This window comes from Eumetopias jubatus, unplaced genomic scaffold, assembly GCF_037043125.1.
Source record: "Eumetopias jubatus isolate StellerSeaLion01/CBP00866 unplaced genomic scaffold, mEumJub1_p1.0 scaffold_4, whole genome shotgun sequence".
NCBI classification, from domain to species: domain Eukaryota; kingdom Metazoa; phylum Chordata; class Mammalia; order Carnivora; family Otariidae; genus Eumetopias; species Eumetopias jubatus.
Window position 1 is genome coordinate 93,122,134 of NW_028274810.1, and position 16,369 is coordinate 93,138,502.

The window sequence follows — 16,369 nt, forward strand, 5'->3', positions numbered from 1 at the left end:
CGGAGCCAATGGGAAATGTGGGTTGCGGGTTTAGCTGTGTGTCCCAGATGAACCTCGGGGAAACGTCTGGTTGCCTCGGATGGGAGATGAAGGGGTTCCAGGCAAGCTGAGCAAACCCGTGATAAAGGGTGAACATGCATGGTTGGGGCGGGGGTTGTCTCTGTGCTTAGACGTAAGCAAGGTAACATTACCTTTCCCATGTAGTGGTGAGGAGACCAGCGTTTGAGCCCTGAAGTGATTTCCTCACGAGGATTTATTTAGTAGGAGGCAGAGCCAGGATTTGAACCCGGATTTGTCTGTTTAGGAAAAGGTTTTGCTCTTTGGCCCATGTGCCTGGCCTTCAGTAGGTAACTAAACGTTTGCACAGAACTGCACAGAGCAATGAGCGCAGTGTGGCTAGGACCCCACCCTGTGGGCGCCCCTCCGCCTCCAGCCGGTGTGGGCAGCTGCGGTGGGCGCGAGGCCCCAGAAACAGACACCCTGGGGAGTCGCGAGGAGGGGACGGGCCTCCCTGGAGTGCAGCAACCCCGGCCTCAGGGTGTCTCCTTCATTTGGCCTTAAGGTCGATTCTTCTATAGGAAGCAGGTTGGCCACATGAGACATGCTCACCACCAGAGGTAGTGAGGCTTCCAGGATGTTTAGTCAGTTGAACAATCTGATTAGATTTCTGTTTTCAGGAAACGGCTCTGTGGGCTGGCGTGGAGGATGAGTTGGCAGGGGGAGGGAGCTGTTAAGAGTCTTCCAGGAGTGAGGGGACTCGGGCCACATGGAGGCAGCCCAGGAGGGCTGGAGGGGACAAGCCTGCAGCCAGGAGGTCAGTAGGAGAGCTGGTGTTGGCCTCAAGGAGGAGAAGGGTAAGGCAGGAGGGACAGGGCGGGAGACATTTCGGGGTAGAGTGGGCAAGGCACGTGTGACCTTCCACCACGTGAGCCCTGGGATCAGAGGCGGCTTGCTCATTTGAGCTCCCTCCATCGAGCAGTGCTCACAGCGACCAGGCCCAGGCTCTCCCTCTGGAAGCTAGGCCTCAGCACACAGCCACACACACCTGCGTCATCTGTGTCTGGAAGGAAGGACCCCACGTCAGCAGGCGCCGACCCTGCAAGCTGACCTGGCCAGTGATCGGGAGCACTCCTCTGCAGAGGCCCACCTGGGTTGCTTCCTCCACTCGCGCCCCATCTTGAGAAGGTCCAGGGCTCTCCCCAGGGGTCCCTCGCCAGCTTCGGAGTTTGCCCTCGGGCCTCTCCTCTCTCAGTTGAGGTGGCTATGAGCGTAAGTGCAGGACATGGAGAGCTTTCTTTAAATTGTTGGTAAATTTAACAGTGACCCGGGAATTGAGCCACATGTCACCTCTGGTCGTGACACCCAGGCTGCAGAGGGGCCCCCGTGGGCTCAGACCAGGTGCGCACTGGCCTGTGCTCCCTCGGCACCCTCTCGCATCACCTCCCCTTTGGCCCTTCCTTCCCTCCATTCCCACCTAGCTGGAAGGCGAGGCAGGTAGCTAAAGTGTTTTAGCAAATTCATGCTGGGCGGGCGGGGGGGGGGAGTTGCTGGGGAGGAAGGGTGCACAGCAGTCTTTGTGGGAGCTCCTCACAGCCAAATCCTACCGGCCTTCCAGGGGAGGAGGGCGGAAGGTGCCCTTTGGCGGACTGCCACCAGACCCCAGGGGGAGGGCTGTGGAGCAAGTAACGAATGTTGCGAGCCAAGTACCAGCATGTTGAAAAGGAAGTTGCATTGAGAGGTCACTTCTCCTGTGTGACAGCTGAAGACGTGAGAAAGAGGCAAGACCGTAAATCTCTGGAAGGAGATCCAAGGTTTCTGATCCGGGATGGGTCCTGCAAATGTCGTTTGATATTTTTTTCAGATTGTAAATATTTAGAAACAAAGGTGGAATGTTTTGTCGAGTTGGGGGGATTGGGCTGGTCCTTTGCAAGCTGAGCTCTCTCCCCACTCAAGTGTAGGCGCCTCGTGACAGATCTTCACGCAGTCAGACTCCAGCAGAGACACCTGCCTGTGTCTCAGGGCAGGGAAATCCTCTTTGACTCAAGCTTGGCGCTTAGGCCAGGCCAGGTGGTGCGTTCTAGAAGGCGGGGGGTGGGGGGGAGGCCCTCGGCCCTCGGCCGGATGTAGGGGAGCGGGACCTACGGCTCAGGGCATGCTTTCTCGCTGGGGGAGGCCCAGCTGCAGCCGGCTCCTGGTGTTTCGGGAGGTGGCCTGGACTAGGGATGAAGGTGGAGGGGCTTCAGCTTGGGGCTTCTAGGGACAGTCAGGCCAGAAAGGAAGGGACTGGACATCTGAGGGGGAGGGAGGGGGCTGAGGCGGGGATGGGTACTGCTCGGAATTTCCGAGCCCTGGATTGTGGCTTGTCTGTGATATTTCCGGTAAAGAATGTGCGCGAATGTGAGCAGAGAGGTCTGAACACAAGTTTCAGAATTATCCAGAACTGGCGCAGTCCTGGCCTACTCCCTTCCCAGCTGTATGACCTGGGCAGTTCACTTCCCTTCTCCAAAACTCAGCATTTTCACCGTCGAGCTAGTAGTGCCTGTTTGGAGATGCTGTAGTAGAGTAGAAATAAAAAACCACTTGGACTCATGGTCTGTGCTCCGTAAATAACAGCTGTTTCTGCTGCTACCACATACCTTACAAGCAGAGACTTTTCCGTCTTCTAGAATATATGTAGTTTTAGGCTCAATTAAAATTTCGCTCATCTGGGCAAACCGAACCTTTCTTGAGAGGCTCTCTGACCACTGTCTTCTGACTTGACAGCAGGTTAAGTCCTGGCCTCCAGCCCAGCTCTTCCCCGGAGCACAGGTCAGTAACCAGGAGGACAGGGCCGGAGGAGCCCCAGGGATGGAGCTGCCATTCTGCCAGGTCCCGTCCTGGGCATCATGTGAGTGGTAGCTCATGCAGCAGAAGGCTGAGGCCCTCAGGCCTTGGGCTCCAGAGCAGGAGCCATGGAGTCGGGGCTGGCTTCCCCCAGTGCACCCCGCCCCCTGGGGCCGTGCCTATCGGAAGATGCCGCAGAGCAGCCGGGGAGACTGTACCCCCCCCCCTTCTGAGGAAGATGGCCTGCTTTCTCAACACTTGCTGTGTCCTTCCATCTCCAGCCCACAGAGAGGAGGAGAGAGAGGTGCTTGGTGGGGCTGGGCGGGCTGGGCTCTGACTTCAGACTTGGTTGGAACCACCTTGTGGAACATCTGTGTGGCCACAGCCCTAAAAATGTTTTCGTCTGGCGGCCACTTTTATAAGGATGTAGTAATATATGCATTACAAAAATAGGCCTCTTTTTGGTGGGTCAGCATTTCCAGCAAGCTGACCCTGACCAGGTGTGGAGGGAGCGAGCAGGGGTGTGGGCAAGGGGGCCGTGGAAACGTCGGTGTGTGCCAAGGCCTCGGCCCGCTCCCTTGCCCATGTCTTCCTTCCCTTCCCCGGTCCCTGCCAGGCTTTCCCTTGGGTTCAGATTCCCTGCCACGAGCTTAGGGACCCCTGCTGCCCTCCCGGGGAGTCCCGTCTTCTAGAGGAAACCAGGCCTCCTCACTTTCCCCCCTGCCTGCCCCCACACCCACTCCAGACCTCTTTGGTGGTTTCACCACTTCGATTCATTGGAAGGTTGATTCTGGAGCACAAAGATGATTTCCATGAGGTTGGATTGCTGATGTGACTTTACTTACCCTGATGGCCCAGACCCCTTTGCCAGCAGCCTGGTCCTCACTTTGGGCTTGTTGAATACTCATTTAAAATGGGGCCCTCGGTGGGGCGCCTGGTTGGCCTAGTCAGTTAAGCATCTGACTCTTGGTTTCGGTTCATGTGGTGATCTCAGGGTCGTGGGATCAAGCCCCATAGCGGGCTCTGCACTCAGCACAGAGTCTGCTTGGGATTCTCTCTCCCTCTGCCTCTGCCCTTCCCACTCGTGTGTGTGTGCATGCTCTCGCTCTCTCTCAAACAAATCTTTAAAAAAATAAATGAAGGGCGCCTGGGTGGCTCAGTTGGTTAAGTGACTGCCTTCGGCTCAGGTCATGATCCTGGAGTCCCGGGATCGAGTCCCACATCGGGCTTCCTGCTCAGCAGGGAGTCTGCTTCTCCCACTGACCCTCTTCCCTCTCGTGCTTTCTGTCTTTCTCTCTCTAAGAAATAAATAAAATCTTTAAAAAAATAAATAAATAAAAAATAAAAAAATAAATGAAAAGTAAAATAAAATGGGCCCTCCGTGAGCTCAGAGCCTCTTCGCTTCCCTGAGGTTGCCAGGAGCCTGCCCCCTGCGCTGAGCTGGGGAAGACGAGAGACTGCTCGTTGTGGGAGGACAGGTTTCGTCTGGGTCAGACCCCCCCCACCCCCGGCTTCTCCCTGCCCAGAAGAGCGGCTCTCTGAGCTGCCCTCTGTCTGGGCACAGGAACCATTTCCACGTGGGGGGAAGAGCACACAGTCCGAGTGTATTGGTGTCCAAAAATCCCTTTTAAAAATGGGTGGATGGCGGGGGCGCCTGGGTGGCTCAGTTGGTTAAGCATCTGCCTTCGGCTCAGGTCATGGTCCCAGGGTCCTGGGATCGAGTCCTGCATCGGGCTCCCTGCTCAGTGGGGAGCCTGCTTCTCCCTCTCCTCCCCGCTCAGTGTTCTCACTCACTATCTCTGTCTCGCTCTCAAATAAATAAAATCTTTAAAAAAAAAAAAAAAGGTAGATGGTGCACCATGCTTCCTCCTAAGTGTGCTCCCAGCTTCTTTCCACACGCACACACTCCAGTCGTCTTGGCAGCAGGGGTTGGCCAAGGGCAGATGTTCCAACAAATACTGTGGGATGGCCCAGGATGGGGTATTTAGGAAACCTGAAGTGATGGGGAGCAGCTCTCCCTTCTGAGTTCAGGAGCACTCTCACTGCTGTTTTATAGGGACCCGGGTAGTCCCTGAGGATCGAGACTCCCCAGGAACGTTGGCCCAAGGGTGCCGGGAGCAGGGCACATACCCTGTTCTTGCCCATGTCTTGGGGTCAGGGTGTTCAGACCTTTCAAGCTTTGCCCATGGGCCTCTTCAAACCCGGCACCTAAAGTGAATCCAGCCCTGCAGATGTGGCGGGACCGGTACCTTCCTGAGCCCCGCCACTGCAGTGCCGTCGTGGGACCGGGCTGGGAACGCTGCCCCCGACTGGGCACCGGTAACCGGTCCTGTCCCTGACATTGTGTGAAAGCTGTTGGGGCTGCACGTCACATTCTCTTCAGAACCACGTGTGTCTTCACAGGACTTGGTTCCCGTTTTGTACTCGGTGAGCTTCATGTTTGAGCCCCAGAGTGTGATTCGCACTTGCCCCAGCCACCTGAGGCAGGAAGAGCAAACGTGCCGTGATCCGGGCAGAGGACATCTTTGAGCTTCCATGTCCTTGGGTTGAAAATAGCGTTCTCCTAGAGGCTGAGTAGAACAGGCGACTCTGCACTTGGCCGTGCTCTGCAGCAGCCCGCATTCCTGGGCTCTGATCGTCTGGACCCTCGCTGTCACCAGGATGCTGAGAAGGCTGAGAAGGCTCACGGCTGTGCCTTCTCTTAAGTTCCACACAGGCAGGCTGGCTCGGGGCCAGGCAGGAAGCCTGCAGGACGCCAGAGAGGCCGCCTGGGGAACCTGGCATCCCAGCCATGGCCACAGGGGATTCGGTGGGACCTGCCAGTGGTGTGTGGAGAACCCCTAGAGGAGTTCTCTGCTCCCAGCATCCCCATCAGAACAGGAAATCAGGGGTTCTCGTGGCACTTGTTCACGATGAGCGCATGTGGATTCCTAGATTAGAGATAGTTGATTTTAGATGTGCCAACAGATGAGTTTTAAACAGTCCCATCAAAACTTGTGTGGCTCGCTGTCAGATCCATGTTTAATTTCCAACTCTCACCTTCCTTGTTGCGTGAAAGCGGGGTCAGCCTCCGCCCTCCTCAGGCGTTCCAGCACCTCCTGAGCACGCGGTCGCTTTTCAGGGATGGCTGACTGCTCCGCGGAATCGGACTTGTGAAAGTGACTTGGGTCCCTCCTGCCATCTGCTCGCCCATTTGGGGCCTCATCTCGCTCCTAACTGGGTCTTTTCTACCGTTTGTGGCCTGACGGTCGTTCCCCCGATAGAGAAGTCAAGATAAGTGAGAAGCGGCAGCAAAGCCTTTGACCTCTGAGCCACCGCCGTGCTCCCCGAGCGTCCGCCCAGGTCTCCAGCCTCTGAAGCCCATTCACCTCCCTGCCTCACCCGTGCTTTCTCTACGTGCCTCAAGTCCCGAGCTCTGGCTGTCCCGATACTGCGTTCCTAGCTTTTCATCCTGTCTCACGATGACCTGTTCCAGCGTCCATGTTTAATTTTCAACCACAGTTCCGTTCTGAAACAGCGAGCATTTGTGTGCTCACCGCTCTCCCGGGCACCCCGCAGGGTGTGGACAGGGGAACCTCTCCTTAAGGGATCGACGGTCTCGTGAGGGAAATGAGCCTGATGCAGAGGGAGAGGCGGGGGGTCCGCACCTCCTGCGTAAGGGCACAGGTCAGGTGTCCTCTGTTCCTCTACCCTGCCCCACCTGCCGCCTCCTTTGAATACTTTCAGTAAAACTCGACCAGAACGTACGACCCTGCCTGAGGTGCGGATTGCTGGGTACCCCTCGGTCACAGTCTAGGAATCTGGCTTCAGATTCTCTTGCTCACACCTTCCCCAGCCACGCAGCCAGCCGTGCAGGCGGCGCAGTAAGAAGGCTCTGGTCCGGGTTCTGCCCTCACTGCCTGTGGCACCTCCCATCTGAGCCTCGGGCCCCCGTGTCAGGATCGCAGGGCAGTCGGGGCACGGTGGACGCCCCCCTGAAGTATGAGGGGATGGACAGCCTGAGCCAGTGCCCGGCCAGGGTGGTCCCCTTTGCCCTCCCCGCTGTGGCCTTGGGGCTGGGAGGGGCGTGCTCCGCTCAGGGCAGCAGGAGACCCTCCTCTGGGAACGGGGCCTCTGGGCCTCTGCCGGCTGAGCTGTTTGTGCCCTACAGCTGCAGTCCCTGTGTGCTTGGGTCCCCCACTGGCCAGGTGGCCTTGTACCACCTGCAGCTGGCTGCACGGCTGGCGGCAGGAACACCAAGCACTTCGCACACCACACGAGCGGACGGGGCTGGGGGCAGGGGCTGCCGTTCGCACCGAGCGCCCGGCCCTCTGACGTGGAGGAGCATTCTTCTCTTTGGCAGATGGAGAAGGATGAGACTGTGAGTGACTGCTCCCCGCACATAGCCAATATCGGGCGCCTGGTAGAGGTGAGTGGGGCTCTGGGCTCGGGGCGTCTCCCACAGCACATGCCGGTCCTGCATCGCCTCTCATGTTTCTTGGGTTTTGCCCTGTTGCCCCGGGCTCGTGCTCTGAGCCTTCTGATGGGCATGCAAGCAGGGCTCAGCTCCCAGGCTGCCCCCTCTCCTGCCCCCTGCCCCCCCCCCCCGTGTGTGCTCCCGGAAGCTTGCTCCCCCAGCCCACGGGGTGCCAGCAGAGGCCTGAGCTCAGGAAGGAAGCACCCCTGCAAAGGCCATGGGCTTAGGTTGCAGCTGCCTCTGCCTTCCCTTTGCCACACTCTTTTGGAAGAAGGGGTGCTGCTCTCGGGCTTCACAGGATTGGGCCCGAAATCGGTGGGGGGACAGCGGGGTGGTGATGTGGTGTGGTTTAGACCAGCTCCCATCATGGTCAGCGCTGGCCACCAGTCCCTGAGTATTGGCTTCCCAGTGCCTGAAGCCTGGGAAGCGCTCAGAATGCAAATTGTAGGGGGAATCTCGGCCGTGGGGGCCGGCTCGCCTGGCTTTGGCGCGGTCCTGCACCTCCCCCCTGTGGCCGCGGCGAGGACTGCAGGGCTGGGCTGGGGGGCCAGGGGAGGGTGTGAGCCTCAGGCCTCCTGTGTGTCGTCCTGCCTGACTGATCTCCCTTCCCAGGACATGGAAAATAAAATCAGAAGTACGCTGAATGAGATCTACTTTGGAAAAACAAAGGACATCGTCAATGGGCTGAGGTAATGTACCCCAAAGCATGAGCTTCGGAACCAGAAGATACGGATTCGAATCCTAGGTGTGCGGCGTGGTAGTTACAAGGCACCTCAGGTTCCTCATTGGTGCCCCCGGCTAAAGTACCCACCTGGTGGCATTGTTACTGCAGATCCTGAAAGGTCAGACACCTCCTGCATAGACGCTGGTTCCTACCCTGCTGCTCGTGTTTTCTGGGGGCCGCTCACTTGGACAGCCATCAGTGCCCTTGCCCCTGGAGCCCCCTCTTCTCCGTCCCCCACCGGGCCATTCCCATCTAAAGCGTCTGCCTGGACCTCACAACGCGTGAGGGATGGCAGCCCCTCGGGCGGCCTGCTCCCCTCTGCAGCCCCCGGTTCGTCTGACGGCCATGGCCATGGTCCCCAGCTGCCCCTCCCCACCCATCTTGTGCCCTCGGTTCTTCAGCATTGGCCCAAATGAAGGCCTGAGAAGGGCTCTCTGGCTCTTCAAAGTCCACAGGGGTACAGAGCAGGCGGCCAGAGCCCCTTAAAGGGGCAGGGGAGGTGGCTGTGGGATGAGCACTGGCCGTGGAGTCAGAAAACAAAGGGTTCACACAGGTGCTGCCCACCGGAGCTGCACGAGCTCTGGCTAGGGGCTCCGCTCTGCGGCCCTCATCCGGTCAGGGAGGCAGGGGTCAGATGGGATAGCGTCTGCCCGACCGCTCTGTGAGGCCAAGGTCTGGTGCTCTGCCCTCAGCCTCCAGCCCCCTGAGCCCCCGTTCCGTGGGTCAGTCTCCTTGTGGGCCAGAAGCAGAGGCAGGGAGCCGCTCTGGGGGCCCCCTGACTTGTGAATTCCCCCAGGAGACAGATTTCTAGCCGCCTCCTTCTTACAGTTTAAAAGAGCGAGGAGCCCCCTCTGGATCTTCATCTTTCCAGTTTCCCGCCCGCCCACGGGGGACTCGGTCTGGCCCCTGGTGGGTTTTATTCCCTGGCTCTGGCAACATCGCTGTCAGCTGGTCATGTGGGGCCAGCGCCCTGTCCTCCACGAGCACACTCGTTGGGGGGGGGGGGGCGGGGGCGGCGGTCGTGAGCGCCTCCAGCATCGAGCTCTGTGGCTCCCCTCTCTGTGCCGCTGCCCTGGAGTGCAGGGGCCCTGACGACACTGCTCCGTCCCTGCGTCTCCGGCGGCCACCTGCTCCTCAGTGTGTCGCCCCCCCCCTCCCGCCGCACTCATCTCTGACCACTCTCTGTAGATCTGTTGACGTAATCCCCGACCACCCCAAGTTTCAGCAGCTGCAGAGGGAACTTTCCCAAGTGCTGACCCAGCGCCAGATCCACATCCAGCCTGATAACTAAGCCGATGCAGGTACCCTGCCTGAGAGGCGTGAGCACCCTCCCCACTAAACAGGACTCACCAACCTGCCTCCACCCCCGGACCAGCCACGGCCACGCGGCCCTTTAAACCACCACTAACCCCCGTGTGCCGGCTTACGGCTGTGGGCGGCCACGTTAACGTGTCCCCTCGGCCCCGTGTAACACAGACCCGTGTCACGTGTGTGCTCTGTGTGTCTTGCTCTCCGGGCAGGGTTGGGTGTGGGGCAGAGAGGGGGTTTGGCTCTGGCTCTGGAAGAAGCCCGGTCTGGGGATTAACCCTGCCTCTCCAGCAGAAGCCGCTTGTCTGCACCGCTCCGATTGGCCGCAGAGCAGGGCTGTGTGCCCGGCCTTCCTCATGGCCCCTGCCCCTGGGCCGCCTCTCGGAGTCCACTGTCTTTGCGGCCCGGGCCTCAGACTCCCCCCGCGCCCCACCCCCCCCTCCAGCATCCCAGCATCCCAGAGGCCACAGAAGCCTTCTTGGTGGGAAATGGACTGTTGGGGGCCATGACTTTTGAAAGGGGTGTATCGCCCCGAGCCTGAGGCTAGAGCACAGAGCAGAGGCTGAAATTCCCCTGGCCGGGCTTGCTGCTTGGACCCACATAACCTGCCCCTAACACGCTGCGGCCGTCCTTTAAACACCTATGCTGACGGAAGGGAAATAGTCTTGCTTGTTGAGAATAGCCGAGAACCACAACTTGAGCATGGACAGATACAGGTGTATGAAAGCGGTCGGCATCCCGGGAGGGGAGGGAAACTATTTTTAATCGAAGGCGCTTGGAGAGCCGGCAGGGCAGGACTGCAGAGCCCAGGGCTAAGGGATTTATGCCCAGGCCCAGGGACTGGCCCCTGGGGGCATGACCCTGAAGAGGCTCAGCAGGATTTCTGGGGCGGGGTGGGGTGGGGCCATTCATGGAACCAGGTGGCTCGGCTGCTCTGCGTTCATGGGACTCCAGCACGCCTGTCTGGCCTCACATTGGGACCATCACATTCCCATCACAGCGGGAGAAAACCTCATTTTTAAGGCATGCCACGATAGTGCGGTTTTCTTCCTAGTCCCTCCGCTTTTTGGGGGGAGGGGGGTTCTGAAGTCTTCTAGATCCCTGTCCCGTGGCCACCACTGGAGACTTTCCGGCATAAACCACCACCACCACCACCCCTCCCCCGCAGCAGTGGGGAGCTGGCACTCCAGGGGTCCAGGACGTGTCCTCCTTCCCACACTGGTTTGACATGGCTTGGCAGTGACCTTTCCAAACTCTGTCCCCTAAATGAATGTCTCGGTCCTTATATCTCTAAGTCATTCTAAGCCCAATCTCCCATCTCTTACCTGATTCTCACTCTGGTTCTAACTCTGGAACTTTCTCCCTTGTGGGGGTTGAGGGCTGGGCACAGCTGTGCTTGGCTCCTCCTTCCCAGAAGAGCCAGCACCCATGCAGGCTGGGCAGCCTCCCGCCGGGAGCTTTTCCGGAAGCATGTGGTGGACTGGCAAAGAATGGAAGCCAAGGGCCACCAGGGCAGGTGTTCAGAAATGTTCAACCAGAAAGGATGGCACTTGGGAGAGTTTCTAGTGGCTCAGGGATGGTCTTGTCTGCACCCTCCTCAGAGCGTTGGGAGGCCACTTCCCATGAGGTTTCTGGGATGCAGAACTCAACTTGGGATGTTTTTCTTCTCCTAGGTACTGCCTCATGTTACTTTACCCATTTGGGGAAGTTGAGGATTATGTTTTGGCTCCTCCTTACCATCCTTCTTCATGGCTGATGCACGTGGAGCTGGGCATTCCCCTGGGGCCTGGTGTCCACAGCTTTCCTCCCGGGCAGCCCTCACCCCTTCTGTCCTCTGCTTCAGAACTGTTGGAAAGTTAATGAGTAGTTTGATAAGTCCTTGATTGGTCGACATAATGGTCAGTTTGACAGAGTGACCGTTCCGGCCATTGTCGGGGCATTTCCCTGAGCCTCCGTGTCCTCGTCTGTGAACTGCGGACACCGGTAGGACCCCCTCTGGGATGCTGAGAGAGGGAGAGGAGAAGTGTGTGGGAAGCACTTTGTAAGCCGTCCGGCCTCTGCGGAGCTCGGTGGCTCGCCGTGGTGAGGGGCGTTAATACCCGTGCCCAAGTGCACACACGGCAGCGTGTCCCCACAGACCCAGGATTTGACCCAGCAGGGACCCAGGGCCTCTTATCTCGGTCCCATACTGCCTCTTGAAATCCAGGCCGAGGGATTTCCTCGGCCAAGTTCACGGCTGATGGTGTCGCATGCAGAAGGGTCAAAGCGCCTGCCCTTCAGGCGCTGCCCTGGACGTGAACCCAGCCTGCTCAGCTGTCCAGAGGGTCTTAAACGTTCACGGAGTGGAGTCCCTCTGCACCCTGCACTTGGGGGGTGAGCGGCGGGCCGCCTCTGCTGGGCAGGGGTGTAGTGAGGGGGAAGTCCAGGAGCCACCTTCTGCTTCAGGCCCCAGAGTGGATTAGGATTCTGTTGGCTCCAACCAGGCGGCACCCCCCCCCCCCCCCCCCCCCGTGCAGAGGTGAGCACCTGCCCAGGTGGGCTGTGCGCCTCCCCTGTGGTGCCTGGTGAGGGGCCGAGGGTGTGGGTCTCGGGCGCTGCGGCCCTCGGCGCTGCTCGTGGGGGTGCCCAGTCCGGGACCCAGCCCTGCGGCGCCCTGGCCCTCGCCGCCGCAGCCCCCCCTCCCATGACACAGACTCATCGACTCCTTTCCTCCCTGGCAGGTCTGTGCAGACTTTCGCAGACAAATCAAAGCAAGAAGCTCTTAAGAACGACCTGGTGGAGGCCTTGAAGAGAAAGCAGCAGTGTTAGAGCTTGGCTCCACACTCCCCGGACACGCCACGCGCTCGTTAGGTTCCTTTCTTAGACAACTCGTCTTCTGCTCCCTTCCCTCGCCCCTCGCCTCCCCACCAGGTCACGTAACACCGGCTTCACCAGCCGCACGGCGCCATCTCTCCCTGAGAATAAAGCCCAGTAAACACCCTCCGTCTCTGAGGCCTCCTTCCCACCACGTTTTGCTATCAGAACTCTCCATATTTCCACAGAGACCGTGTGTTTTCGTTTGCCCCAGCCCCCCGTCTGCTCCCCCCCATTTATAGGCATAAAATACACTGTCTGCCTCCCCTTCCCTCCCACCTTTTTGTTACATTGGTGTAAAAAATGTAAAACAAAAAAATTTTATGAACTAACTGTGGTGTGTGAAAGAGAGAAGAAAAACTGGAAATCTGATTCCACGTGTGTTTGGGAGTTGCTTGGGGGTTGGGGCTGGGGGGACAGGGGACAGCTCCGCGAGAAAGGGGGTGGCCCCCCGTGGACGGAACCCTGTCCCACGGAGACCACGTGGTGGGGACACGGGGTGGGGCCTGCTGACCATCTGCTCTTCTGGCCAGGTGCTTTTCTGTCAATTTTTATGGAATGCAAAAGGAGTTTTTTGTTTTATTTTGTTTTTTTGTAAAGCTTAAAAAAGAAAAATCTACATCTTATACTTGAGCTTCCATACTTAAAAAAAAAAAAACAAAAACAAAAAAATAAACAAACAAACTGGGACGCAGCTAGCACTGACCTTGTCTTCTTTCTGCCCGTCTCTCTTTGCAAGCGTATGTGGCCTTGGCTGTGAGGGCTGGCCCCAGGGTGGCGGCGCCTCGCACGGTGGTGGGACCCGCATGGTGGGCGGGGAGGAGAGGGGCCCTTGCGGAGCCTGGAGCTGCCACCTGGCTCCCCAGTCCATACTCCCCGGCCCCACGTGCCCCTGGAGAGCTGGGCCACCCCCCATGTCATTCTGTCACTCTGGGTGTGGCCTCCCTAAGGCCTCTCGTCTCTGCAAACACCCAGTGTGTGCAGGATTCCTGCCCCCAGGGACCCACACCCTGGCTCTGGGGTGAACTCTGCACCCACTTAGCACCCCCGGGACGGGTGGTGGTCGAGAGCGCGAGGGCTCAGGTGGGCAAGCAGGGCTGTCCAAGGCCCTTCTGGCCCCTCGCTGTGGTCTTGACAAGTCAGCCCCTTGGAGCCTTTGCCGAGGTCCTTCTGGGGCCCCAGATTCCCAGATTCCAAGATTCCCTGTGTCCATACTGTCATTCGTTCGTATCATTGACTAAGCGGCCACTGTGTGGCACCTGTGCCACTGGGGGGCGTGGGCACTGCGGACTGGGTCTCCCTGGTGCCACCAACTCCCAGTGCAGTCACGTGGGCCCTCCCCCTGGCATGACCCATGCCCAGCCAGTTCGGTTCTTGCAGGAGAGACTCTGAGAGGAAAGAGTTTCATACCCACAGGGAAGGCTTCCTACTCCCGGGATCCCGGAGCTGACGTGGCCTGTTTTTCCAGATGCCACTGGTGCACCTTTTCCCTCCCTCCGTGAGCCCCGCACAGCCTGCCTATAGCTGTGTGTTGCTGGCTTGGCAAGTGGGCTTCTGCTCCTGGCAACCAGCGAACCCTAAGGAAAGAGGGCTCTTGGGGGCCGGCATTGGCACCGACCCATTACCCCCACTTCACAGGAAGCAGGGGGCGGGATGTGCACCCCCACCTGCTGGCCCCACTACCCCTGGCTGGCCCCTCCTGCCCAGTTTATAGAGTTCCAAGAGAAGAGCATCTTTTCCTCCTGTTCTCTTGGTGATGAAGCTTCTAAGAGCAAATGCTTCAAAATTTTAAGATTTTATTTGAGAGAGAGCATGAGCCGGGGAGAGGGAGGAGTAGAGTCCACGCTGAGCCAGGAGCCCAACGTGGGGAGGCTTGATCCCACGACCCCGAGATTGTGACCTGAGCTGAAACCAAGAGTCGGCCGCTTCACCGACTGAGCCCCTCCCCACCCCTACCAGGTGCCCAAAGCTTCCAATTTTTTAAAAAGAAACGATGTCTCTTTCCAAACAGTAAGTTAAATAAAGTTAAAAATTACCTATCGTAGAAGTAAAAATGCTTCATCATTATTTTCTCAGCATAACTAAAATTTGTAAAACCTTCAGAAGGAAAACCAGATTACTTAATCATACCTTGTCAGGTTGTTACTTCAACCAGAACCTACCAGCTTCACAGCAAATATTTGGACTGAGGGTTTTGTCACTGAGTTTGCAGTTCTCTTTACTGCCCTTAGGAAGCAGATGATCTATTAAACTAGTATCTTTAAAACGAGCTGGTGCTATTTTTGTTTCATAAAACCTTTGGTTTTAATTCGCATCACCAACACACCACTTTTTAAAAAAAGATGAAGTTCAGAATACAAACTATTTTATATAAACTCATAAAGAAATTAAGTTTCTAAAATATATTGAAATGTACAAATATTTTTAATGTTTTAACTTTCTGTTCTTATTTTCTGTCTTTCGAAATACTACTTTAGGGGCGCCTGGGTGGCTCGGTCGGTGAAGCATCCCGACTTGATTTTGGCTCGGGTCATGATCTCGAGGTCGTGAGAACTGAGCCCTGCATCAGGCTCTGCACTCAGCAACAGAATCTGCTTGTCTTTCTGCTTGTCCCTCTCCCTCTGCCCCACCCCCCGCACGAGTGCTCTATTTCTCTCTCTCACATCTTTTTAAAAAAATATTACCTCACTGAGACGCTTGGATGGCTCAGTCAGTTAAGCGTCTGCCTTTGGCTCAGGTCATGATCCCAGGGTCCTGGGATCGAGTCCCACATCGGGCTCCTTCCTGGGCAAGGAGCCTGCTTCTCCCTCTGCCTGCCTCTGTCTCTCTCTCTGATAAATAAAAATCTTAAAATAAAAAATAAAAAAGTCAAAAAAAAATATGACTTCATAGACACACACTCCTACCACTGTTCTCTACCCTTTTTATGCAACTTTTTAAAAAAGATTTTATTTGAGAGAGAGAGATAGCAACAGGAGAGGAAGAAGCGGGCTCCCTGCTGAGCAGGGAACCCAACACATGGCTCTCGAGGCCCCATCCCACGACCCTGGGATCATGACCTAAGCCGAAGGCAGACGCTTAACCGACGGAGCCACCCAGGCGCCCCATCCCTAAAGTTTCTATTTAAGTAATTTCTACACCCAGTGTGGGGCTTGAAATCACGACCCCCAAGATCGAGTCACACGCTCCACCGACTGAGCCAGCCAGGCACCCCATTCTTGGGCAACTTTTCAATGTAAATGCTCAATTAATGCTTCCTAGAATGAACAGACTGTGTCACATACATACAGATCTTCTGTATGTATGTATCTACTGAACCGGTCCAGTGAATGAAATCCTTCAGTCTTATGCATATTAGGCATTTGGGTCATTCTGTAAGGACTATAAATGAGTAGAAATGTTGCAAGATGTAATATGTTCTTATACCCAAAACTTCCATGCGAATTTAACCTTCTCTGATTTGATCTTTTTTCAAATAGTTTTATCGAGATAGATCTCATACACCATACATTTCCCCCATGTTGAGTGTACAAATTCAGTAATTCTGTGTGAGTTACATGCCGGTCTCCTTCACCAGATTGAGGGCTCCTTGAGGGACGTTGTTTCGGGCATTCACTCACTCACTCAAAACGTCTACTGAGCACCTACTGTGTACTGGGTGAGCAGGACACAAGTCTGCCCACACTGTGGTGGGGGTGGGGAAGTGCTGATGAATAAAAATAATCTTTACGGAGCACTTCTATGTGCCAGGCACAGAGATCCCAGTGGGTGGCTGTGTCCTCAGGGCTGTCACAGGGCTAGGGGACTGATCAATAGTTTTCAGGTGAATGGAGTTAGCCCGCAGCAGAAGGCGATCCCCACTCCCCGCCACGGGGCTAACACTAACCTGATCAGGTTAGCGTGTGCAAGTTGGGGCAAGTAGTTAGGTCTCGGCAGCTGGCGGTCTACCCAGCGGCCTCTGCAGTCCCTCCATTCAACAACAGTGAAAGCCAAGTCCAACAGCAGGAGAAATAGAGAGGGGGAGGGGAGTGAGCTATGGGCTGCTCCCCTCTCTCAGCTCTGGGGACTGAAGGCCATGTCCAAGCTGTGGCTTAAAAAAATCCCATGTTCGCTGAATAATCCCGGGCTGGGAGGGCCTGGGGCCACATGCTGAGGACGGGCACGCTGGGCCCTTCCTTCTGCTTTGTAGGAGACTGCCACCTGCC

The 16,369-nt window shown here is 56.9% G+C and overlaps 1 protein-coding gene across 3 annotated transcripts in view; it reads left to right on the top strand.

Annotated features, from left to right (window-relative positions):
- CAPZB (capping actin protein of muscle Z-line subunit beta) overlaps positions 1-12,858 on the top strand; it is a 131,923-nt gene extending 119,065 nt beyond the window's left edge. For 2 of the 3 annotated variants that reach the window (XM_028108362.2, XM_028108360.2), the window contains exons 7-9: positions 7,166-7,231; positions 7,892-7,968; positions 12,032-12,858. In XM_028108362.2, coding sequence (XP_027964163.1) covers positions 7,166-7,231; positions 7,892-7,968; positions 12,032-12,119 — 231 coding nt within the window. In that variant the 3' untranslated portion in view covers positions 12,120-12,858. The other variant, XM_028108363.2, reaches the window with a different exon arrangement.
- Positions 12,859-16,369: the final 3,511 nt, after the last annotated feature.